A 25,525-nucleotide genomic window follows, 5' to 3' on the forward strand; every position below is an offset into this window, starting at 1 on the left:
AGGAAGTCAGGATCCTCTTTAAAATTGATTGGAGATTAACAAATGCAATTCCAAGGAGTTTCCTTTCCCTTTGATCTTAAGATTTGAAGCCTTAAATCCACTTATAACAGAAGTAATAAAAACACCATCATTCTTAAGCAGGCCATTTTTAACTCAGCATTAGGCATTCAGCACTTGGAATTACACCTATATCTGTGCTTTGCAGCTGTACAGTGTTTCCCAGAAAGGTCTCAGGAATTACCTTCCTTGCACAATGCAATGTTGGCATAGTTTGTAGCTCAACATTTAATGACGTTTTCTATACTCCCAGTTCCTTAAGGCAGGGAACATACTGTGCTCTTGACATGGAGAGCTTTTTTGGCATGTAATATTTAGTAATAAATTAATGGCATAAAACATGACCATGATACCTATAAGTAGCTTTATTGTGATGCATAGACAAACAAGATTTCCACTTCTGAAGGTCTCAAAGCAGTCTAAAGACAACTCTGTTATCATTAAAAGCAAGCTCATCATAATTTTTATGGCTCTGGTATTGTACCTCCACAAGCAGGTGTGTGACAGTTCAGGAAAAGGCAACACTTCGCCTCCCTGGAAGTGTTCAAGGCCAGGTTGGATGGGGCTTTGAGCAACAGATATCCCTGCCCATATAAGGGGGTTGGAATTAGTTAATCTTTAAAGTCCCTTCCAATCCAAACTATTCTATGATTCTACAATTTTGTGATTCTTTAAGATATTAGGCTGGTGCATGGGACACCAGCACATTTTTCTGGAAGAGCACTGTTCTGATTAGAGGCTTTTGACCTAGAAAGAAGAGTATTCAAAGTGTTCATTTTCCAGACTTTCAAAATGAAAAGTAAATCTTATTAGACTTCTTACTAAACTTCATTCCTTTTTACAGTAGATTGTAAAACAAAATTTACAGCCAACTCAAGGTTGCAGCAGACTTTGTCTGAGTGTCAGCCTTTAGCAGTAATCACACTGATATTTGGCTTGTGACTGAAAAAGCAGCAAAGTGCCAAACCACCTTGTTCTAATTAAACTTTCTGATGATACCTGATCTATTAATAGATAGCACAGTATGACTTCTCCAGTTGCTAGCACAGATGAAGAAGGTCATCCTCACTGCTCTCCGGATGGTCACAGCAGCAAAGGACATAGCTTACTGAAGCCAAGGAGAGATTCCCACAGAATCCCAACTGTGAAAGTCACGTATGCACAGGCTGGACTTCAGGCATATGCTCCCAAAACTTCTGTGGCACTGAAGCAGGTGAAACACATGTGTCCCAGAATGACATTGCTTTCCTTAGTTCAGGTTAGAAGCCCTCAGCAGAAGATAGGGTCTGCACTGGAAAGGACCATCTCTTACTACCAATTTTCTTGTCTTCAGTTGGCACTGTGCAAAGTATATTGCTTAAATTAGTCAGGCTCCCTGCCCAGGTAATAATATTAACAAGCTCTCATTCATAGACAGGGGCTTACAGTGTCTTACTGCCACTGCTGAAGGCATGTTGAGCCCCCCCTTACTGAGGAATTACTGCTGAAAACAAATTATTTGCAAAATGGAAGACACTTTGCCAAGAGTCAGGTGATGAAGCCTAGTCCCTAGTAGAGAAGGGAGCAGCACTGGACTTACAATGAGATGGTATGTTTTGTTAATTCCTAACGAAATCACAACAGCAAGAGATCATGCTTTTATCTTATTCAATTTTAAAATACTATCTGTATACCATTAGATTTTCTTTTCGGTTTCCTGGGGAAAGAGAGGGGAAAAAGGAACCTGGAATAGATTTTAGGGCTGAAGACTCTTTTGGTAGATGAGTAGGCAAGGGGAATCACTCCATTTCTCAACAGAAAGGACCACATAAACAAGCTGCGAACACCTGATAGATAAGTATGTGGTGTCACAAGTTGCTCTGAGCTCCTAGAAAATACATGTGACATCTGCAAGTAATGGATTTGTTTGTGTAGGCACGATAAGAAGTGACTGAGCAAGAAATCATTGTGTAGGATGTATGTGATGTCTCTAGGTGTGATGCAGTGGGAAGGCTTGTTACAAGATGTCCAGTATCTGTATGCTTTACAAAGCAACCCTATTTTTCTCCTTAAGTACACAGTCTCTATAGGACAGGAACAGTCTGCAGGTCTGAGGTTTCTTCTCTTCAAAGCTACTACTACAGCACTGTGTTATGTGTGCACAGATGTGTACGATATGAGCAGTTAAGCAATACAGCTGAGCAGCCACACACGTGCGTCAGCTGCTCTGAGTGCAGCAGAGCAAGCCCTACAGCACAGTCACTTGCACATTACTTCCACCATTGCAGCTGGGCTCCTTCCCTTCTCTCCAAACTCATCCCTTCTTTCTCTTCTGCTTCACTAGCAATGCATGGGTTCTGTGGCAGAAGGGACATATCAACAAAAAATTTCTGCAAGGCAATATAAATAACGTTTTTTCATTCAAAAAGGCTCATTTTTGCTTTTTCCCCACAAATTTATATGAAAATTACCCATGGCATAATGACACGGCTCTTTAATGAATAAGGCCCTGTGTTGCCACAAAAGAAATGTACTGAATGTGACCTTTTCAGTATTTAGCATCCACTGGCATTAATTTTTTGAAAATAAAGGTTTCTCCTTAGAAAACTGCATGGAAAAGATTTTACAGCTTGTATCAGCAGGTATCCAGAGGAGGTGGTGCTCCACAATCTTTCAAGCACACGCAGAGATCACAAGCACCACACTTACCTCCTGGATGAAGCTCACCAGGTGGCAAAATACACATACCCTGTCCAGGAAAAGCATGAAGTAGAAAGGAGTGCTCTAGTATTACACTATAAGCTGAGGAAAAATTAGACTGAGGTGGCAGAGAAGCTAGTCTACAAAAAAATGATTTTTTTTTCAGTATGCAATCAGATACTCAGTCTTTTCAAGATGAGAGCCAGCACCACTTCCTTTGGAGTCAGTGAGGCTTTTTTACTTTGCACTAGTTTGAGAATCCAGACCCATTCTAGTGGAATGCCAACCTAAAAATCACTCAGGGAAGCAGCAGCTACTAAAATACAGGAATCTTTTTCAGTGAAACACATCAACTAATGTATGGTCTTTGACATAAGTACTGGATTTTTACTAAATGTAACCTGTGAAATTCTGACATTTCTATTTTCTGACTAATAAAACTAAACATGCAGTCATGTCCAGTGTTCAGTCTCCTCTCTGGCAACAGCAAAATGTTGATTAAGGCATGTATGAACAGTGGGTAACTGGATTCTCCAGCACCACTGGGAGAGCACCTGAGGTCCAGCTACCCGTCGCACTTCAAACTCCTCTTGGTCTCGTAAACCCCTTGAGCCTCTTTGCAAGGTCCCATCTTTGATATATGTCTTTTACAAGACACAGACAGTGTTACAGCACATTAATGCACTACTGTATGTCCTGTATGGTAACGGGCCTGGTCTGTGTGTTAGAAGCAACTGTCAAACCATGCAAAGTTCCCGGTTTTCACAGGGATGTACAAATATTTCTTAATTCTTACTTTGTTCCAACCATCTACACAAAGAGAGCCTGGTCAGTCAATAAAAATAGCAGACCTGACAGTGACTCACATATGGTAGTGGGTCTCTTGAGTGGCATTTACTGAATACATTGCGTTCTTCCTCTAGTGCTGCCAGAGGAAAATCCCAAACCTACTGGAGTCAGCAGGATTTTCCCATTGATTTCAACCACAGTTAAGATGTCTTCCTTGGTCAGAGACAGTAAAAAGGAACAACTTTGTCAAACCCCTGAATCAGACCAACCTGAAAGAGGAAAGCATCCCCAAGGGAGTTACTGAGACAGAAGACAAAGTCCTTCTTGGGGTGTTCAGGCACTGCTTGCACTATGCTGTTTTCTACCCAGACAGCATGCTTCGGGATGCTGTTGTGGTCAATGCCGGATCTGCCATCAGTCTCATAAAAAAACAAGGTGCATCCTAAAAGAGATGATTGTATATTAGCAAGCAATACATTTAAAACACCAACAGCCACCTTGCATGTATTCAGCGCTGGTACTTGGGACTATAAATCATCCATAAAACTGTCACAGGGATGAGGGAGGATTTGCCAGGGCCTGTTTAAGTTTTCAGCCTGACAGCAGAAAGCACCAGCAACGGCCCAGTTTTAAGCCCAATAAGGTCACGGTTTCCACACCACGAGGGCACACCATGAGCTGTATAGTACATCAAGCCATGCCCCAGTGGGCCATTTTGTTCATTCTAGGCAGCCGCAGGCATGAAAGTCATGGGTAGTAAAATACAGCCCCAGACGAGAAGCATCATTATAAGTCCAAAAGTGGGGATCCTCCACAGTCACCCCATCCCACTGAGGGGACCAAAGGAAGACACAGGCATGACAGCGTTGTCTCCCATGGCGGTGCCGGACAGCTGTGAGTGGCCCTGTCGAGCAGACAGGCCCCAGGCAAACCTCCATGGCCCTGCCTCAGCCTCCTGCGGCTGCTGCAGTCCCTGCAAGGCAAAGATCAAGCGGTTTAATTACTGGATGCAGATGAGTAACTGGAAGAAGAATGGAATGAGTTGCGCTCGCTGGAAGACTGACGTACAAAAACACCCCAGCAAACAAACAAAAGGCACAAACCAAAATCCTTACTGCGCTTATTTCCAGCTCTGACTCAGGGTGATACAGCCAAAAACAAAACCCCATTTTAACTGGGGGCATCAAATAACCTGCTTGGTTTTACAAAATAACACCTACAGTTCTCGGGGTAGATGGGGGAGGTAGGTAAAGCAAGTCTGCTATTTGAGAGACTCAAAAAAAAGTTGTTTTATACTAAAACTGGCAGACAGTTTCTCTGCCACTGAACCAGCCCTCTCGATGTAATGGGAATCCCTGTTACCCAGCCTCTCAGAAAAGTATTTGCAGCCAAACAATAGCAGCTGTTAACTTCAAAGCCTCGTTTAAACACTAACATTATTAAGGCACAGCAATCCAAGGAGCAAACACTTCACTTGAGTCAAAGCACTTCAAAATAACATTGCCTCCATGCTCATCCTTCCCCTTTTTTCCTCCCAGATGGCCCTTTGTTTGCCTGCTCCTCACAGCAAGACCTTCCTGCCACAGGGCCCCCCTTCCAGGAGATTAGGGCTGCCACAGCCCCCTCCCTCTCTCCTCCTTCACTTCCCCAATCTCCCTAACCACCCCGAGGAAGAGCTGGCACCCAACTTTGCTGCTGGCTTTTAAACGGTGCTGCAAATTAAGAAGAAAAAAAGTTCTCTAAAAAAAGCACTCTGTGGGGAGCACAGGGCTTTAAATACTCTGAGCTTCTTGGTAATCCCACCTACAGCAGGAGGCATGGCTCTGCCTCCCCTGGCTCACAGAGGAGGCCGACGGTGGTGGAGGAGAGAAAGGCCAATCCCAAAACCCTGCAAGCACTGCTTCCCGTTTCACTGCCAATGCAACCACATGAAGATTAATTAGAGGTCGCTTTAGAAGGCCAGCTCATGAGTTTCACTGCTCTGTTAATATTTATGTGCATTTATAAGCACTCAGACCCCAAGCAAGGCTGGAGCATGCTCCTAGCAGGAACAGCCAGGTGCTGAGGGCTGCCCACCGCAAGATGAGTGACGCACCCAGAGTCAACATCTCCCAGGTCTCAAGCCAACCTCGATGACCAAACCGTGGCTTCCTGTCCACACCACCAACGTGTTGCAACTCACTGAGTGTTTATACTTGTGAAGCACGTCTCAGATGAGAGGCCAGTGGCACTAAATGCAAGATTTATACAAGAGGAATGCACACAGAGTCCCTGTTTGAAGGCATGCCACTGTCATCACTAGCAAACTCCCACTGTCATGTGCCTGCAGCTGCACACAGGTATTTAGCTTGTGAGCAAGCCACAGATGTGCTTCTCAAAGGAAACACCCAGTGCTCAGAAAAGCCACCCTATGTGGTGCCAGAAGGACTCAAAACTGGGTATTCTATGACTCAAAGCAGGATATGAACCACACTTCAGTGCAGCAGTCACGTCTTGGACTACATGTGTTGCCATAATGTAGGTACATCAACAACCATCAAATAACATTCCTGTCTAAAAAACATCAGGACGACTTCCTCATACTTGATGTTAATTATACTGAAGCTCACAGCAGCTTTTGTTAAGAGTCTAGGCTATTGTTTCTTCATATGGAGCAATACACAACCCCCAGGACACTGTGGACACCCATATGGATGACTGTTGCACGCTTGCTCTGTACCTTTCAGGGAAACCCAGTAGTGCTTCCACTTCCTGCGCGTGGCCGACTCCACTTTCTTGTTCTTTTTGTGCACCAGGAAGTTTTTCACTGCCAGAGCACCAGCTTTCCGTACCGTGCCCTGGGCAGCCGTCAGGAGGATGTCGGACTGCCCTGGGGAGCTGAGGGTGCCGCTGCTCTGCTCATCGCTGAGGGCAGAGCCGGCCTCCTCCAGGTTCTCACTGTTGGTGGTGCTCATCTCCAGCTCCCGGCGGAAGTTCTCGTACACCCCCTGGCGAAGCCCATCGCCTGTTGAGCTGCTCCCGCTGTCGCTGCCGATGAAAGCCCGACTGGCTGTCGGGGAGTAACTTGAGTTGGTAGCATTGGAGCGCCTAGAAAGGAGGTCGGTGTCGGTGGCTGCTCCCTCGATCCCGCTGTCGGTGAACTCGCTCCCCTCCCCTGCGTTGACATCCTAGTTGCAAGAGAGACACAGTTGTGAGATGAAGGGGCTGGCCAAGCCTGACCTTCTGGAGACACCAACTGAACCCAAATGCACAGGTGGCACCATGGTTTTTCACACCCCATTTTGTCTGGCACTGGAAATCCCTCTTCTTCTTCAGAAGACAAACAACTGGTATTAAAGGTGGGGTAGGCAGAACTTCCATCACAGTTTAGGAAAGGCCAGTCATACAGGCACAATTTCAGGTGCTGCTTCTACAGCCTTAGCATTTTGGAATATAAGACGCAGCATCACTTGTTTACATTAAGCTAACAGTGCTAAAGGTTTTGCAAAAGGAGAACATATGGTAGCAAAAACTGGCAGTGTCAAGAAAAACAGCAATCGACCTACACATTTTGAAAAGAAAACATTGATATTGTACACTCACACCTCCAGCTGAAGATACATTTTAGATATTCCAAAGATTATAATTTGCAAATTATATAACTAAAAAGGCACTTTTTTTCCCCGCCTGCTAAGAAGTTAATGTATTTGAGATTATTTCTGGTTTGTGTCACTTCATCATCACAAACCCTAGCGATGGGCCACGTGATATCCCCTGCAAAATCCCACTGTGATAGACTCTGCCAAAATACTGCAACAGAAGACCTTTCCTGGTCCCAAACAACTCGCAGTTGGAGGATCACAAGAGACAAGAATATGGCCGGTTTGAGCAATACAGGAAACAATACAACTGAATTCAGGTTTTGAAGGCATAGTGGCTCAGCCTGCCCCCTGCAACACGGCTAGTACTCATAGGAGGCTAACACTACCATCTCAGCATCCAGAAGCATCTGTGGCAGTTTTTGAAGGAGGACAGATAAAGGCCAAGCCCTGTAAGTGGAGACAAATCTCTTACATTAGATACTCAGGAGAAGAGGGAGCCAAGGAAGAAGATGTAAAGTGGTGAGAAACATGGCCAAAACAACAGGAATTTCAGCCTCCGCCTCTCCTGCAAGAGCAGCTGGTGCTCAATTTACAAGTTATTTTTAAAGAAAGAGGAGTCTCTGAGAAGAGGTGGCAGAATGCAGTGTTTATTTTGAGAGAAAACAAGCTTCTAGGTGTTGGTTCAAGCACCAGTTTTCTATGCATCCAAGAACACCTCTGCAGAAACCAAGAAACCCTCCACTGAGCTCTGTTTGAAACCTTGCTCTTGTGGAGCATGAGTTGGATGAGGAAACCTTAGGGGGAGGGGTGTTGCTGAATTTGACTAACTTTTAAGGCATTTATTTGTAATGGATGGACCCGTTCTTTATAAACGCTACCTCTCAGGGGGGACTTGGAGTCCAGCTGGAAGAATAAGTGCTTCCTTCCTTGCTCAATGAGCACAGTTATCCTAGTCAGTCTGGTTATTTAATGCAAGACACAGTGATAGACAAGCTGTTCTGGACTGGCCAGTATTCCTCTACTCCCATTGCATGTGAATGAGCCGAGAAGGGCTTCCAGTAAGTGCAGTTATCTATCCATACAGAGCAGTTTTCACAACCACACGTTTTTTCCTGCTGTTCCAATATACTTTTATTTTGGAAACCGACTATCTTTCCATTTCTTGCAGCACTGCAAAGGAGTAATATCTGGAGAGGGGAACTGGTGCTGCTCAGAAACCTGTGTTTACAAAACACTGCTGCAAGGAGTTTTTGCACTCCATCAGGAAAAGCTGGATGGTGCAACTTCTGATGACAGCACTCCATCTGAGACCCTGTGCGTCAGGGAGCCTGGACTGGCACAGCCACTTGACACTCACATGCCCAAGGCACTGCCTCTCTGCCAGCACTGCTACATTGGCCTAAAACTGGAACACCAAAGAATTGAATTAGGTCCCCCATGTTCCCTGGCATAATTATTCCCATAGAAGGATCAGGGTTTGCATTTGCCTTCTGGGCCCTTCTTCCTCCGTAACTTTTTTGAAGGGAAAAAGTGTGGCACTCATATGGCATAAATGAACCTGCATTCTGCAGTGAACACTGTGTAACTGTGGCAACAAAGATTAGTTTAGGTTTTGAGCATTTTATTTTAGGTTAATGATTTAATAAACATCCAATCTGTCTCATAATTATTTTATCCATGCTATACAAAAAGTATAGAGTGAATTTCAGAATTTCAGCTAATACAACTTTCAGGAAGCATATCTCACGCTTTAACTGGAATTAGTCTGTTTAAAAAAATAAAGAGCTACTAAAACAGACCACCAACTTGAGGGATACAGGATTTGTGATTTTGCCAGGCAGTGCATGCATAAAACCTTTTTGGTGCTTTTTAGCAGATGGAGTGTTTTTTCAAAAACAAAAGTGCCGCCAGAGATGCCAAGCACAGCGCTGCAGTGCAGGCTCCCATGGTCCCTCATGCCTGGTGAGACACAGCATTAATTGCTTTAGTTTCCATACATGAGGATTATACTCTGTTACTGACACATGGGCTTTACAGTTTACTATTTATTAAAAAATACAAGGATGGAAAACTCAGACTGATATATATGCCAATGAGCTTAAGCTGTAGCACATTTTGCAAACATCTTTATAATTTTTAGCACAGTGCCAACAATAGGCTGGATGGGTCAAAAAGATCTTTTCAGCATAATGCTGAAGCCCCACTCTGATCCCTCTGCTCTTGGACTCCTTTTTTCTGTCTTGAATATCTCATATCAAAGACTTTGAGCCAGCCAATTCAAGCCCTTTGGTAGGAGGAGGGTCCGAGCATACAGAGGTCAGAATGGTTCAAAACCTACAGCCTGCTAATATTGTTCATGCTCATGAATTATGAAATGTAGCATTGAATGAGCTTAGCACTTTCGGAAGTCTGCTCTATGAGAAGATTGGTCTCAGGGTTAGTAGGGTTAAGAGCATTCATTGCACAGATCTCTGACTTCTGAGTTCCTGCTGCAATGTCAGCTTGTTCTCATCAGAGGGTATGAAAAGATCTGACAAAGCAGCCAACATTTGCTCTGGCTGTCCTGCACTGCTATAACCCACATACTGAAGCACATTCAACTAAGAGTTCAGCAGAAAGTAGAGAGGTTTAGTACTGTACTTCTACAGAGAAGTGCCAAGGCTGAAGGGTAGCAGTCCCAACCCAAGCAACAAACCGTAGCAGGGTTTGATGAACACACCACTGGGGGCACAGAACTACTGCAAATTTTCAAACAAGGATGCTGAAAATCAAGCATCCCGACTCACACTGTAGGCAGCATGGCTCCCCACTGATGAGAGCAATGTGCATACATACTTTGGTGTCCAGCTTCAGAGTACTTGCTGACATGGCCACCACAGTTTTCTACCCAGAAGCAAACCACACATTGCATAACCTTGATGAGAACTACTTAGGAATTACTCACGTTTCCTGCTTAGGTTCTCAAAGAGCCCCATGGGCAACAGCAACTGTCTCTCTCCTTCAAGGAAGACTTATTACCATTCCGGGTCCATGACGGGATACACCACAAAGGCTTGCTAACAACACAAACATTTCACTCCTCAGCAGGAGTTCCCAGGTAAAGACTCTTGAGGCCGAGAGTGAACTACAGACACAGCTCAGCCTTCACTACTCATCCTGCTGACTCCTGCCCAGTGTCCCTGAGGCTCTCCATCATAATGCTGATGGCATGTGCCAGGCACATCTTGGGAGCTAGGGAGATAGTTGAAGACTGAGGGCATGTTCCTGAAGCCCGCAGTTTTGGACATTTTACACGCATTACAACAAATCATCAGCACATTACTCTGGACTTGCAATTGCTATCACCAAGGGCCTCTGGTTTATTTTATGGGGCAAAAAACCCTGAAGTTTCATCCAGCTCTGTGTAAGATTCAGGACACCACACCTGATACTTTGCACTTCACCCGGGATCTCCAGTTTTGTATTTTCACGCTGGCAAACAGCTGTATCCACACAGAGGAGTATTTTTAACCAGAGAAACCATCTCAGGAACCAAATGCAAGACTGGAACTAAAATCTGTGCTGCCCCACTTAGCCTTCCCACTGGTGTTTACCTAGCTTCGGGCCTGGGAGGACAAGAGGGCAAAGCAAGAGGGAGGTGGAAATCATTAAATCGGTCACACCAAGTAGAAAGCATGTAGCAAAGAAAGGAAAGCATATTTCCTCCAAAACAGAGAGATGGGGGAAGTCATGGGAATAGCAGTTCTTAGCATTTTGCAAAGACAGCACGTCTTGGAGACAACAAACTGATTAAAGAGGGGTCTTTGTCGCTTCAATTTAAGGTTACTCTGTGGAAAGCAGGGTATATAAAGACCGCTAGCTAAAGAAGAAAACTAAACAGGGTGTAGTGACTGCTGCACAGCATGCCTTGATGGGGAGGTGGTAAGTAGTAGGAGAGCTTCCACCGGGATCTGGGATCCCTGCCACTGCTGAAGACAACAGAGAAGCAGCACCATTTCTTATACTGGCAGTGCTACTGTGTCAGTTGTAAATGCTCAGGGTTTATGAAAGGAGGTTCAGACGACAGTAAGGGAGGGAAAGAGGAGGGAAAGGTTGAATGCCTGACAACAGAGAGATACAACACATAATGAGAAACCAGAGATGGGCTGAATAGTGCCGTTGTTACCAAAAAGAATGCAGTGAGGCCCAGAAGCAGGCCACGTGCCAGGACAGCTACAACAGCCCTAATAGCATTCAAGTGTAATGAAGCGGAATTACCACAGCCCCATCAAATACAGAGAACAATTTAACTGATGAACCAATTGGGTAAAATATTAGTGAAAGTATTAGCAACCCACTTAAATATATGTTTCGTCCTCGCATGAACACTGGGTTTCATGCAAAGCAAGACAGTGGAGAACAAAACTTAATGCAAGCTACATCAAGCTAACGTGCTCACTGATGTAGCTTTTACTTTCTCACATGACACTCATACAACTATATGTCCACTACAGGTATTTGTTAAACATTATTTTGTTAAAAAATTCTTGCTAAATTTAGGAAATAGAAAAAAACAAAACAAAACCAAAAAACCACACTTTTGGTTTAGAAAAAGCTTTCCACCTTCAGCTAGCAAAAAAAAGGAAAAAAGTTTTGGGGCAGGTTCCAAGTGCCTTTGTCCCCTTGTTGAACATATTTGGTATTGGCCTCTGCTAGCAGGAGATCACTGGATGGGATAAACCTTTCCCAGCTCCCTGGCTCATGACCGGACACATTCAGATCGCTTGCAATAACAATGCACTTACCAAACTTCCCACCAACAACCCTGCTACAAACACTATTAAAATGGCTTGATGAATCACTTTCTCCTGCTTGACTGACAGCAGTGATTCGTGAGCACTTTAGGCTTGTGCGATTTAGTAGGAAAACTCTTACTTCCCTAATAGTAACAGTTCCTTATGTGGTTAATACTTCTTTCTAAATTAACCATTAGATTGAAAGTACTCTTTAGTAAAGGGTTTTCTTTCTTGGAAGGGGTTCCCTCCAAGAGAACGCATATCTTGTGTTCCCTGTCCTGTTTAGCAACAGAGCAAGAAGGTGTTCACATTCAGCAACAGCCTGAAATTGCACATAACCTGCCTGGCTGCTAAGTTAGGCAAGCACCACAGAACACATTTAAAATAGATGGGTTAGCAGCCTGCTGGTTTGCATGCTTTTATGTGCCTTCTGTCTCTTTGAAGCTCCTGTGTAGAGAAAGATTGGACTGATAAGTGTTTTTCCTTTCTTTTCAGTACTGACTCCACCATCATTTGATGGTCAAGGTAGTCTGATAAGGTACAACTTGCTCCAAAACAAAATTAAATCCTTTTTCCAGAGTAACTTCAACACCCAGTAATGGATGCATTAGAAGATTTCTCTGTATTGAAAAGAGTCAAAACATTCCAAAAAGCAAAGATTAATCATAAATTGCAAGTGAAACCTGAGTGGGAGAAATGGTTTTAAAGCTACAGTAGAGAAACACAAAAGCAACTCCACAGCTCATTCTGTCTGTGAGGAATATAGTTTTGAAGACTGTTACAAATGTACTGAATCATGTCCAAATGACTGTAAAGTCAGAGGGATTATAATGATGACATGAAGGAGATCTGCCTCCGCAGCAATGAACAAAGCCCCTCAACCAGATGTTGGGAATTGATACGAAAGAAAGTTCTGAATATACATACAGACCTGTGTACAACAGGACAGTATTGTATGAGAACTAGGATGCCAGGATGCACCAGACTGACAGCAGGCTTTGCAGAAGTAAACTGACAGCCACAAACCAGCATAGGCCAACTGCAGTTTTCTGCTGGATTAGTTGGGTACTGTTTAAACCTCCTAGGAGGGCTCCCAAGTTGAGTGAGGTACAGTTAGAAGCCAACTGCAATTTGTATGTGGATACTAGAGTGAGATGCTGGGTTTGTTACCTTTGGGAATTCAAAGAGATTGGAGACTGATATGTAGAAGCAGCTCTCGTTCCTACTTCTATGCACTCACCACACACAACAGTTCTTCTGTTGATGTCTGGAAGAGTCAAAATTAAAACAAAACAAAACAACCAACCACACAAAAAAAAACAAATACCAAAAACAAAACAAAAAAAAATTTATATGTGTTATTAAAGCTGGGCAGAGTGGTTTAATAAGCGAGCAGGTTTTGGCCATGGTTCTCTGAAATCAAATTTACTCCCAACAAGAAAGGTACTAGCCCAGACCTCTAGATATTTCTCCTAGCAGGAAACTTCACACTTGCTATGAAAGGATGAATCATAGTCACAGGATTCTGGGCAATAATCCCTGGGAAACTCTTAAGGCATGGATTTCAATCGGTTTTGGTTCCAAGGTTCCTTTATGAACTTCTCTTGGTGAATGCTGTACAGTGTAATTTGGCACCTTGGAAAAACAGACAAGGTACTAGGTGACAAGCACTCAGAAGATACTCAATATGGATAGGAGATGTGCACCCACTTCGCTCCTGCAGGACAGGCAGGTAGTAAACACCAACGTATCGAGCATTCATCAACCCCACTTCCCGTGCAGACAACTCTGATAATGTATGACTGTTACCTCAGTATTACACTTGGCTCCTTCACTCACATTACGCAATCATCTTAGCTTAGTGCTGTAATACAGGAGTTGGGAACATTTTTGGTTCACTGAATCCCTGGACATTTTCCAGCTAGTATGTGGAAAGAAGGATCTTCTCTGTAGATGCTGTAGATGCTTCCCCAAGGAGCCTGGTTTTCTTGTCAGACTTAGATGCCTTAAAGGCAAATTATGGACCCACAGGGGCTCCTGCAGCAGTCAGGAAGGTACAACCATGGAGGACTTGTCAGCTGTGAGACAGAAAATGCTGAAAATGAAACTGTCCCCCATAAAGCTGCAGTGAAATGCATGGAACTCCTCTACCCTTCTCTCCAAGGTCCTGGGTGGAGCTCTTCACTGACTCAGGACAGTTGAAGCACCAGTTTGTGATTTGTTCATGTTCAGAAAGTTCGGTTTGCATCTTTAAGAGCTAAAGTATTGGGCAAAGGGAAGGGGGAGGATGTTTTGATTTTTCTTTTTAATAACATGAGAGAAATCCAAGCCTGCAAGAGAATACACAAAGGACAAAAGGGCCCTTAGCTGGAAACAGCATGAAGTGCTACCATGGGACCTGAGCACATGGGCTCTTCCCTGGCTTTAGCACTGACTTTTAAGGGGTGCTAAAGTATATAATACCACGAATGAGAATCAACCTGTAATCCAGTAAAGCCTCTTGGAGTGTGGTCCCTGCACACAGCTTCTGACACCTGCACAGATCTGGGGTGGATGCCTGCTTTGCATTCCCAGCAGTGGGAGGAAGTCTCAGTTCCTGAGCACTGCAGTGTTTAATTCCTCTGTTCCCAAATGATATGCTGAGGACCCCCCAAAACTTACGTTGCTTTCATCCCGATGGACCACCCAGCTGAAGGAAGTTTCTAGATGGACTGAACTAACCATAAAGTAATGCAAGCAGCCTAACTGTGCTTGAGCTAAACAAATGGCAATGTGCCTAACCAAAATCCACGAAGTAAAACACAGGGTGAGGTTACTTTTTGTTCACTCAGTGCCAAGAAGAGGCAGTTCTTCCTGAGAAATGCAATAGAGGGGGTAGAAGTGGGGAAGGGTGAAAGCTGCTAGAAGAGCAACTTGAAATTAAAGCATATCATGTGGGAGGTGTTCACCTGAACAATCACCTAACTTAAGGAAGCAGCGAAACGTCTGCCATCTGGAAAGATGACTAGTCACAGGATCACATGCTGAAACTCTCTGAAAAGAAACATTTCCATGGAGCACTTCACGGAAAGGATCACTATTGCAAATTAGATCCATCTAAGCAAGCATAGCCCAGCAAACATGCAGCTGGGGCAACCTGCCTGTGATTTTTCAGTGAAATGTACCTGCAACTAAAAACATGCAGTCTATATAGCTTTACAGAGAATACAATTATTGCCAATAGTACAAGCATTTCAAATGTATAAATGACAAAGTCCTACTGTTTAAAAAAACCATGCCTGAATAGAGTTACATCAGAAATCAGGACTGCTGGTTTGCTTTCCATTGGCTTCAGACCAAGAGCGAAGGAAGAAAAACAAGATCTTCGAAAGAGTATCAAAACATTTGCCAGCAAAGACCAAAATACTCTTTTTTATATGCTCCTCCTTTCCCTGACAATACTGGGGCAGAGTTGTATGGTCTGAAGGGAGTGACTGCTGTTTGCTTTCAGATATCCTGAATAGGCAATACCTGATCTACTCTCAACCATCTGGGAAGGGCAGCCTGGTTGACAGAGCAGAGAAGACCTCTGAGTTTGAGCCTGAAACCCTCTATTCAAGCTTTCCTCCAGGCTCATGCTGAATCTGCTTCCAGTTGGCCAGGCTATAAACAACTCATTTGGTCTGGCCATTAAATGGGTCTCATTCAGACCTACTGAGAGTAGCCAGCAGGATCAAAGATGTGGATTCACATATGCAAGCTTGGGCTGCCACAAGAATGAGTGGCTACCCCTTCCCCCCAAGCCCATTTCCACCCTTCCTTTAACTTGGTGCCCTGGGGCTGGTAGCTGAAAACAGAGGTGTTTGGTTTTAAGAGGATAGTTTGCCTGGAGGCCCAGCAAAGTGACTGGCTGATAAGTTCTCTTCAGTGGGATTCAGCCCCTTGAGTCACTTGAGCCAAACCATGCAACTCCAGGATCTCCAGGTTTTGGAGATTCGGAGTGTAGCTCAGGCTATACCTGAGACCTTGAAAAGGACCTCTACGTGAAAGGCACAACAGGACTATGTGAACAGGGGCTCAAAACAGTGAGATGCACACTACAGCTGAAAAGCAGGAACATCTTACTTACAGGCACTTACTGAACTATGTATCACTAGTTATAATTTAATGACACATGACTTTGTCTTTATTTCTTTCCTCAATTCCACCTGGAGTCAAACAACTAATATTAAAGGCCTGGGTCAAACTGGTTAAGAATCATACTTAAATTGAAAATAGCTATGTTTTCCAGACTACAGACTGAGATGTACCAAAACACTTTATAGGAGCAGAGCTTCAGCTGCTGAAGATACTCTGCCTGGAAAAGTTATGACCAAGGAGGGCTATAAGAGCAGGCTGCAAGGTCACAAGTGTTGTGCGGGGAGTGAACAGGATGCAGTGGAAGCCAGAAGAGAAAATTATTTCAGAAAAGAGAATTCATGGGGGACAGGTCAACCCAACAGTCTTGGCTTTATTTCTTGCTCAGGAAGACAAATCACTAATCTTCTGGGATCAGGAAGAATGCCCTAAAGGAAAGTTTACCCTGTATTCTCCCAGTTTCTTTCTTTCTTTTCCTGAGCTCTTGATACTTGGGAAACAAAATATTGGACCAGATGGTGCTTTCATGTGACAGACCCAGTGCGATCCTTTTACGTTTGAGGTTATATCCTCTATGCCACGAAACTATTTGTGAAAAAGTTTTACACAACTTAAAAACAAGCATCATGTCTCTGTAGTTTAGCCATCTTACAGAGCATAATGAAACACAATAACCTGTTATAAAATTCCCTGAGATGGCAAAAAAATAATATCGACTGGAAAGATATTCTAATTTTAGACTGGTTTCTCTGTACATCCTGATCTAATTCCCACAAAAACACTGGTTTCATCTCCTGCATATTCTGCAAATTTTTTGTATATAGGATTTTTTTTTTTTTTTAAGGTTTGAGATCCCAAATTCCTTCAAGCTACCTACAGAGGCCTAAAAACAGTAATAAACTTGACAATCAGACAAAAGGGGATTTCACATGCCAAGGACATAGTCTGGGGCTGGAGCTGACCGAGGCGCAGTTTCCAAGTCAATCAGGCAGGAAGTTTGTTCACTCACTGTCTGCTCAGTTCCACAACAAACACTGGACTGGACACAGGAAAAATCCTTTGCTTTCCCTGCAGAGTTGAGGGACATCTTCTAGCAGCTCCTTCTCAAAAGTTATGTAAAAAACCTGGATTGCACCATTGCAACACTAACACTGGAATTGAGCTTTCCGGATGAAATCACAAATTGGACTATAAAGCTCTGAGAGGAACAAGCCACTTTTCTCATAGGTGAGTGGCTGACCACACAGAAATGCTTTGCCCACCATGTCTCCTTTGATTTTAATGCACACAGGGGTCACACCATGCTCTAAATACTGCTTGCAAACACCATCGCTCCCCTAGAAAGCTTCACGCCTACTAGGAACTGCTTCTAATGTCTTCCCCCACAAAGCAAATAACCACCACTGGAAACCCATGAAGGTCTCTGGCTTCAATGTCCACTGCCATCACCACCTCAACCATCACCAAAAAAAAAACAGACAGAAGGAGTGGAACTTGCAGAGCCAGAGCCAGCATCAGGTTGGGCTGCCTTATGCCAATCCACAGTGGACACCCATGAACAGACACGCTGCCAAGACCTCAGCCTGGCACGCAGGTTTTGCTGTGTGACCGGAACACCTTCTGTACATGCAGGATGTCTTCACCCAACTGCCCTAGTAGCAGAGCTGAAAATATCAAAAGAGGTTCATGCCCTAAGTGAGGCTGTATCCCCCCAATTTGATGACCTAAAGAAAACAGAAGTCAGAAATTATCCACAGAGGGGAAACATGGAGTAAGGAGATGCTAAGATGGGCTTGGAAGTGGCACAAAAACCTATCTCATGGTTTCCATCCCCTAATTCCACTCCTCAAATTTCAATTAGGGCTCATAACAGCAGGGGAGCATGTGGTTACATTTGTCTCTGAACATCCAGAAGAGGAGGAGGAAGGAGTCTCCCACAGGCAGATGTTTAGCTGCAAGCAGGACACAACAGAGCCATTTCACAAAGTCTGGATCCCAACAAGCAGGTTGTAGGATCCTAGGGATCTCACAACCCACAGCCAGAACAAGCTGTATCCAACCAGAGCTTGTCTCCCTTCAAGCAAAAATGGGTGAAAATGTCAGCCAATTAAGCTTTTTCCACCTACATCACATCAGCTCCAAAAGCCAAACATGATCCCAGCAGAGCTCTCCGGGAAGTCTCGCTTCAGCAGAACAGAACCCTTAATGTTAAAACATTGCAAAAAACAGAACTGCTGCGTGGGTGCCCCAAGCCCACCCTGTGAATATTAACAGTTTGCGCATATTGAATATAATTGTCTCTCCAGTATTAAAAAGCTCTCCCTCTCGATTAGTGGAAAATGACTCCCACAGTTCAATTTAAGGTTTAAATTTGGAAGGGAGAGATTTTCTTTTTTTTCTTTTTCTTTTTTTTTTTTTTTTTTATATTTCTTTTATGTACTTGTAAAGAACCCATGGATCAGGCGTTACAACAAAATACATACAGCTCCATTCTAGGATGCTTTTTCCCAGGAGCAGTGGTCAGCACATCACAAAAATTACAGCTACTGACAACTTCTAATCAATTTAGAATTGAATCATGTAACAGTGGCTGGATCCAAGAATCAAACACAAGGGCACAATCCCATTGTGGTCTTGCACTTACTCTACACTCAGTGTCTTCAGCTTTCAGGGAACCTCTATAGGAACTAGACTAGTCAAAAGATACCTGCAAATGACCATCAGCACCTTCCAGCACTACTAGCACCAGGGTTGGTGAGACTGAAAAAACATGTTAATATCCCAGCTACGACTTTCCAAAACCTGAAAAAAATACCCACTGACAAATACAAACACTAATTCTTTTGAGGATGGGCAATGGTGAGCTGGGCAGAAACCTCACTCCTGTCTGTGAGGCTCAATTAGGTGACTTTAAACAAGGGAGCTACATCCTCACTGTTAAATAACAGAGGGGCAATGATGGGTCACTGGCCTAGGGGCCAAGAGGAAAAACTGTGTCCAACACCGTATTAACACGTGGCCCTGGGTCACCTTTGTGTGGTTCCCTTATGGCCCTAAGACATAACTATTATTTTGAGGGATTGGGATGGGAGGAGGCAGTTCAAAAGGCTGAAAAAAACATGACAGTTTTGCGTCAGTCCACTAAATTGTTTTTATAGCATTAAATGTTTTACAACATGAGGACACATATGGCAGGCTCTGGGTCAATGCTCAAGGCAATCATCAAGAGTGTGAAGCCCATTGAGAAGGCGTTGAAAGACTGGGAAAGGCAGAGGAAAACAAAATTCCCCAAACTGTGCCCAAGTACTGTCTGGCACAAACCAATGCAGTGCCAAGGAGCACGTTAACATTAAAGCAGCAAGGTCATCAGCTCTACATCTGAGCTTCCACCATCTCAAGTAGGGTAACAATCATGCCCTACTTCACACGAGGAGTGTAAAGATGAGCAAAGTGCTGAGACATTGTCAGACTGGGGACCTGGTACACAGGCACGTTGGCAGCTTCCCTCCTCTCACCCCATCCAAAGCCACCTAATCAGGTTCACCAATGAACTAGTCCTTTTATTTTGTGTGCAAATTTGGTCTTCCTTTTTGCTCTATTAAACATATAATGATAGTCATTTCCCTAAGCTTGCTAAAGGTAGGCTTGGGCTAACATGACTTCATTGCTGACACGTATCTTATCCTGTATGCTGCTAGGATTAAAGACTTGGAAGGAATTTTAACCTTTCCAAAGCTTTAATTCTGTTGAATTTATATGTGCTAATAAACACTGCTGAGACTCCTTATAGCCACTGTCTCCAAGCTCAGGAGATACATCTAGTGAAACCAGCCCCACAAAGTGATGTCCTAAGGTATGGCTGCGACCTCGCAAAATGCTACATAAATTTGTGACTTTCACTGAGTGCCTCAGAGGAATCTTCCTAATGCCAAGAGAAACACCAAGACGAAAAACAAATGCTTTGCTGTTCACCAGCAACACTGTTCTCTTTTTCTTAAATACACTTGAAAGAGGGCTGGAGGCAGCAGTTACACCTAGCAATCTCCATGAAAGCTGTTACATTCAAGGCTGCCAAACAACATCCTTTTTTTTTTGCTTGTTGTTGTTGTTGTTCTCTTGCTTTTTATCCTGCTCTGCCTTGATGGAGCACCAAAGGTTTTTTGCACTCGCACCATAAACATACCCCTGAAAATAAAAGGCTGATTTTGAAGTACAAAGCTGCTGTTGTGGGACACTGCAGCATCTGCTTTAGCATGTCATTTTTGTATTTAGAAGGGTCTATCTCCACAGATCAAGCACAACCAGTAAGTCACTCAGCAACCTCTTGCCATCAGCTCTCACAAGTCAGTGCCAGCAGGAAAGAGGGGGCACATGCTCCTCCTGCCCTCCAACAGCCCTCTGCACCTCCGCAGCCCCGCACGTCCTCTGCGGCACACTGCAACCTGCCTGACTCACGCTGCCCAGCCTCGTATCTCCAGCACTGGTGTCCTGCCAACAGCTCAGTCCAGCAGCAGGACACGAGCCTGCAGGACTCTGACCTTGATAGAACATGCTGCTTTTAATTTTTCTGGGTCACACGGCGCAGTGTGTGTACACTGCACGGCGTATGCAGGAGAAACCATGCAACCAAACCGGGGAGCTGCTGAAGCATGCAATCTGGTGCACAGCTCTGACCTGCACCGCCACACTGTTTGTCTGTGTCCCCCTGCCATGTTTCTGAGCTGGTGCCCACAGCTAGAAAGTAATTCATGTAAAAAACACCACAGCTAGCGCCTTGCATTAGGCGGCTGGACCATGGCTCTGAGAAGGTCCAGCAAGCCAAGCAAATGCATTTAAACTGCGTGCAATATGCCCGCTATGCATATGTCACACGCAGCTTGTACAGGTGGGCAGGATTTGTAGCTCCTTTTTCCACCTCTCTGAGCAGTCTGCCTCTTCGCTGTAAGCAGAATTGCTGTTTGCAGCGCCAGGCGGTGCTGTGTAACTTAGTCAGGCAGAACACGGCCAAGAAAAGCAGAGCAAAACATAATAAAGATCCAACAGCAGTCATCAAAGCAAAGGTCACAGGACTGGTGTTCGGAGTGTGGGAGGGGCACCAGATAGAAAAGCTCATCTTGGCTCAGTGCTGTCTGTTAAAAGGATGAAGGGTATGATGTCCTCCCTGGATAAAAGAAGCAGCGTCTTCTCTGTACATCTATATCCCCCATCATTTTACAGTTTACAGCAGGTTAGCACCACAGCTTGCTGGGCTGGCAGTATCCTGTGAGGGACAGCACTATTTCTGGGTGATGTTTTGCACAGATACGAACATCAGCTAATTAGCAGAGTGAAATTTCAGCCTAGCAAGTGTTTATGATAGAGGGGAGGGGAAACACTCATGTGCTGCTGCTTTGCTTCCAGCCACAAGAGCCAAGCGCTTGCACATGTGCAGGCAGCAGAGGGCAACAGAGCAGGGAGGGCAGAGAGGGGAGACACAACCAACATGTGTCAAGCTCCCAAGTGGAGTGATCAACTTTGGCAGCTACCCTGGGAAAAAAGGCACCATCAGCACTGCAAAACATGCAGGAAAATCTTTAGCTGGCAAATGCAGATTTATCTTTTCCAATAGACAGTGAGGAGTGGAAGAGGCCCAGAGCTGCAGATAAGGAAGGGAGCAGTGATGGGATCAAGCCAGCTGTGGACTCTGGTTAGTTCAGCTCTTTCCTGGATACAGCCCTCTTCTTGGAAAGGGGGTGTTGAAGGAAAACAGAGCCTGTAAGAACCTGGAATATCTTTATCTACAGACACAGCTTAGCAAATGCCACACACTTCATTTTACATAGAAGAAAACTGCCTTACCTGAGTAGTTTTTGCCCTTCTGCCTTGCATGCTGTTACTATGGCTAATTTGAGGGTTGGTGGCCCCTTCAGAAAGGCAGTGGGATTTCCTACAGGGCAGCGTATTGTAATTACTGTAAGAAGGCGCATCCTCAGCAGTAACTGATGCCATCTTATGGCTCCCAATATCTGGGATGTCAGACACTAAATTCCGGCAGTACCCTCCAAAGGGGTTCCGCGGACCTCCATTGACAGTAGCGCTCGGGGTTTTGGGGGAATACAAGTCACTCATAGAGTTGGCACGCTGGCAGGTAACCAGTGTCTGGGGGCTGCCATCAGCCTCCTGCGCCCGGGTTGCCTCGGCATCCTTCTCCTCAGCCAAGCCCAGGATTTCCTCATTGCTCGTTAAATGCTCCTGGCTGAGGTCAGAAAGCGAAAACTCCAAGCTGTCCTCACGCCAGATGTCGGCCGATTTGGAGCGCTTCTTCTTGAAGCTGGCTGTCTCCATGAAGTTTGTCCCGTTGGACGCGTATCGATGTGACCTCCCGTCACCCTCTGCCAGGAAGGGTGGCTCATCTCCGTAGAGCCTGCTCTCCTCCGAGTCAGGCATGCTCTGGACAGAGGCAGCGGTGAGCACAGTGCTGCTGTCCACACTGGGGGTTACAGAGGAGTCGGTGTGGTAGGAAACAGGCCGCAGGCCCATGTCCACACGGTCCACCCAGATGGGGCTACCGAAGTCCTCTAGGTTAGCTTCCTGGGAGAAGGGCTCCAGGCCGTTCTCCGCCAGGGACTGGGGGATGCTGGGGGTGCTGCTGGAGCGGGTGCTCACTTCTGAGTTACGGTGGATAATTTTTCCAGAAGAAGCATGTCGTGTCCGGCGAGAGGCTTTATTGGAGAGGCGCAGGGAGCGGGAAGTGTGCTTGCGGCCCAGGCTGGTGTGCTTGTCTCCGTAGAAGGCATGCTCCACGCTCTGGCTCTCCGCGTTTCCCATGGTGTCACAGTCTGCAAGGGGAGAGAGGAGGGACGGTTAAAAGCGGCAAGCAAACACGCAGGTGAAAAGATGCACAAATGCCCTAGTACACCCAAAACACCTTGTTTTGTTAATGAACCTGTTCTGACACCTAAACCACAGCTTCCAACTGGTCTCGCAGCACACGCTTTAACAACGGCAACTGATCCCATAGATTTAATTAGGGAAGCCAGCAACCATACCAGGAAACTTATAAATACAACTCAGTTAAACCAGTATGCAGGAAAAACCTGGACGATAACTATGCTGGTGTAAATGAAGAGTATAGACGAGGAAAGGATTGAAGTTCGGTGTCAACTGGCGCCAGTTTACCACCAAAGTGCACTGGCAATCTCAGCTCTGCGCACATTCATTTGATTCTTAGCACTGGCTTCAAAATTCCAGCAAACCCTACAAACTCAAAAATCAACAGCTATTGTTTATCTGCATGCAAGAAGATACCAGAAAGTTGATGGATATACACCTTCATCTGAAATCTCACTTTTTTTTTGTTAGGAACTGTGAATTGAAGCACCAAATAGCAAAGTACAAATTCAACTGTTCGGGAGCAAACTAATGACAGGTTTGATTTCTGGAACAAAAAAAAACAGGGCAACATTAAGCAGGTACAGAGAGCCCCACGCAAGAAAGCCATATTATGAAAAATAAATTAGCATGAGTGACTCAGACTACACAAAAATAACCTTTCCTTCCTACTCACTCTGAAAACAGATAGCTAGATCTAAGCACTTTCATCTAGCAAAGGGAAAACTAAGCTGGAACACACGGACTGGGTTTCTGCCCCCATCTCTGTACCTTGGCTCCTGCATTATTCAGTTGCACACATCCTGCCATGAAACAGGTTTCCCATCCAGAAGATGGGAGTGATGATCTGGATTCAACCTTGGAAAACACTTTGAGGTCTGTGATCTCACTCTACAAATGTCAGAAATATTTTATCAGTAGTATTGGCTCTGTCTGGCCAAAGAGCAAAAAGAAGAATAAGAAAAGCAAATGTTAAAGTACATGGCCATTCAAAATTAAATAGGAGATCCTGAATTACACTCAAGACAATTCTATCTAGATAAATAGTCCGTAAATCTTGAACAGAAATTCCCAGACAAAACTTCCTCATATTTCTATTAGTCTTGGTTGAAAAATAAGTTGCCTTCACAGTAAAATAATCTGGAGGTTTTAACTTCTTGGGGCAATTTCCTCTCCTTTAACGGGATGCACTGATGGGTATTGAGCCAGATGCTGGCAGAATGAATGTGATTGTGCATTTTTCCTTGCTAACTAAATACACACTGTTGGTGCTGCAAGGAACTGAATTAGCCCTACATAAATTACATAGAAAGCGAGGTATTGATTATCTAAACACAGACACAGCAATTCTGCTGTAGGCCACCCTGGGTGGGTATGCTAGAACTCAACTTAGGCAGTGATACTTCGGACCACTTCTACCCAGCTAAGTAGGTTGCATCTGAGGCTAAAAATCTGCTCAGTGCTGGAGCAACAGGCACCTCCATGTATCTAAAATAATCACATGTGAAGTAAACTATACCAGGAAATACCCTACGTCTACTGAAATTAATGGCTGAACTCCCATTGACTGTCATGAGACTTGGTTATCATGCATCGTTTAGAAAAATAAATGCACTGAAGAGAGGGCAGGTTTTAATCTAAAAAACCTGACAGCATTATGAATCCCTACACAGGGTTTATTATTCCTTAAAAGCTACAGCCCTTTGATACAGACCAGACTGAAAAACAAATGTCAGCTAGCTTTTGCTTCTAAAACATTTTCAAGCACAAAAACTGCATTTTGTCTTCCACACTAATGTCTAAAACCAGACCTCAACACCCTCCCCCATCTTGCAAAAGAAACCCTCTTGGGGTAATGCTTTTAGCTGCTTTGATTCTGAGATTCTTGCTAACCACACTTTCATTTGACAGGATTTCCACTGATTGCAAAGCCCATCAGAGCGTGCAACCATCTATCCCCAGTCTCCAGCTTGCAGCCATCGTTCCAGTGCCTATCTAAGGAGAAAGAGCAGTTTTTAAAAGTCCTCTTGAAACCCTGAATGATTGAAGAGTGGCTCTTTACCTTCAGAAACTGAGCTGCTGAAGGGCAGAAGCATCCAGTGCACATCACACAGTCAGGCACGCTTGCTGATGAAAACACGAGGCAGCGTGGCTAAGGACAGCAGACCCGTGCCACCACCTGAACACAGTCTCCATGCAAACCAGGCAAAATTTCACCCAGCCAAAAAGTAACAGAACCACAAATGACTTGGCGAGTAAAGGAGCAGCAGCTCAGGCTGCATCCTGTGTGGAAATAAACACTCTCATGGAAGGAGGAAAGTCTTTTCTCTGCAGACGGCGGCAGGAATGTTTACTGAGTGATTTCACACAATGAGAAGTATCTGCTAGATACTGGCAAGAAGTGTCAGACTTCAAAGAGCTGTCCCTTTTTAATTCTGTGGATTGGCACTTTGGGTGAGGACACGTTTGCAAATCACACAGACGGCTATCTAACCCACAGACTAGCCCATACCTCACTCCTGCACCCCAGAAGAGGCCTTACCCTAATTCCACTGATTTCCTCAGCATTTCATTGCAGGTTTGCACAATTGCTGTGTGGTGGGTGCAAGAGGGCTGCAGGCAGACATGGTGCAGCTGATCCATCTGCAGCAACGCAAG

At 44.7% G+C, this 25,525-nt stretch overlaps 1 protein-coding gene across 1 annotated transcript in view; it reads right to left on the minus strand.

Moving 5' to 3' along the window:
• Positions 1-22,804, minus strand: part of TIAM1 (T-cell lymphoma invasion and metastasis 1) — an 82,339-nt gene extending 59,535 nt beyond the window's left edge. Inside the window, 3 exon segments of the mRNA XM_010022579.1 lie at positions 3,795-3,967; positions 6,245-6,692; positions 21,836-22,804. Coding sequence (XP_010020881.1) covers positions 3,795-3,967; positions 6,245-6,692; positions 21,836-22,804 — 1,590 coding nt within the window.
• Positions 22,805-25,525: the final 2,721 nt, after the last annotated feature.

The sequence above is a fragment of the Nestor notabilis genome, unplaced genomic scaffold (genome assembly GCF_000696875.1).
Source record: "Nestor notabilis isolate BGI_N333 unplaced genomic scaffold, ASM69687v1 scaffold1049, whole genome shotgun sequence".
NCBI classification, from domain to species: Eukaryota; Metazoa; Chordata; class Aves; order Psittaciformes; family Psittacidae; genus Nestor; species Nestor notabilis.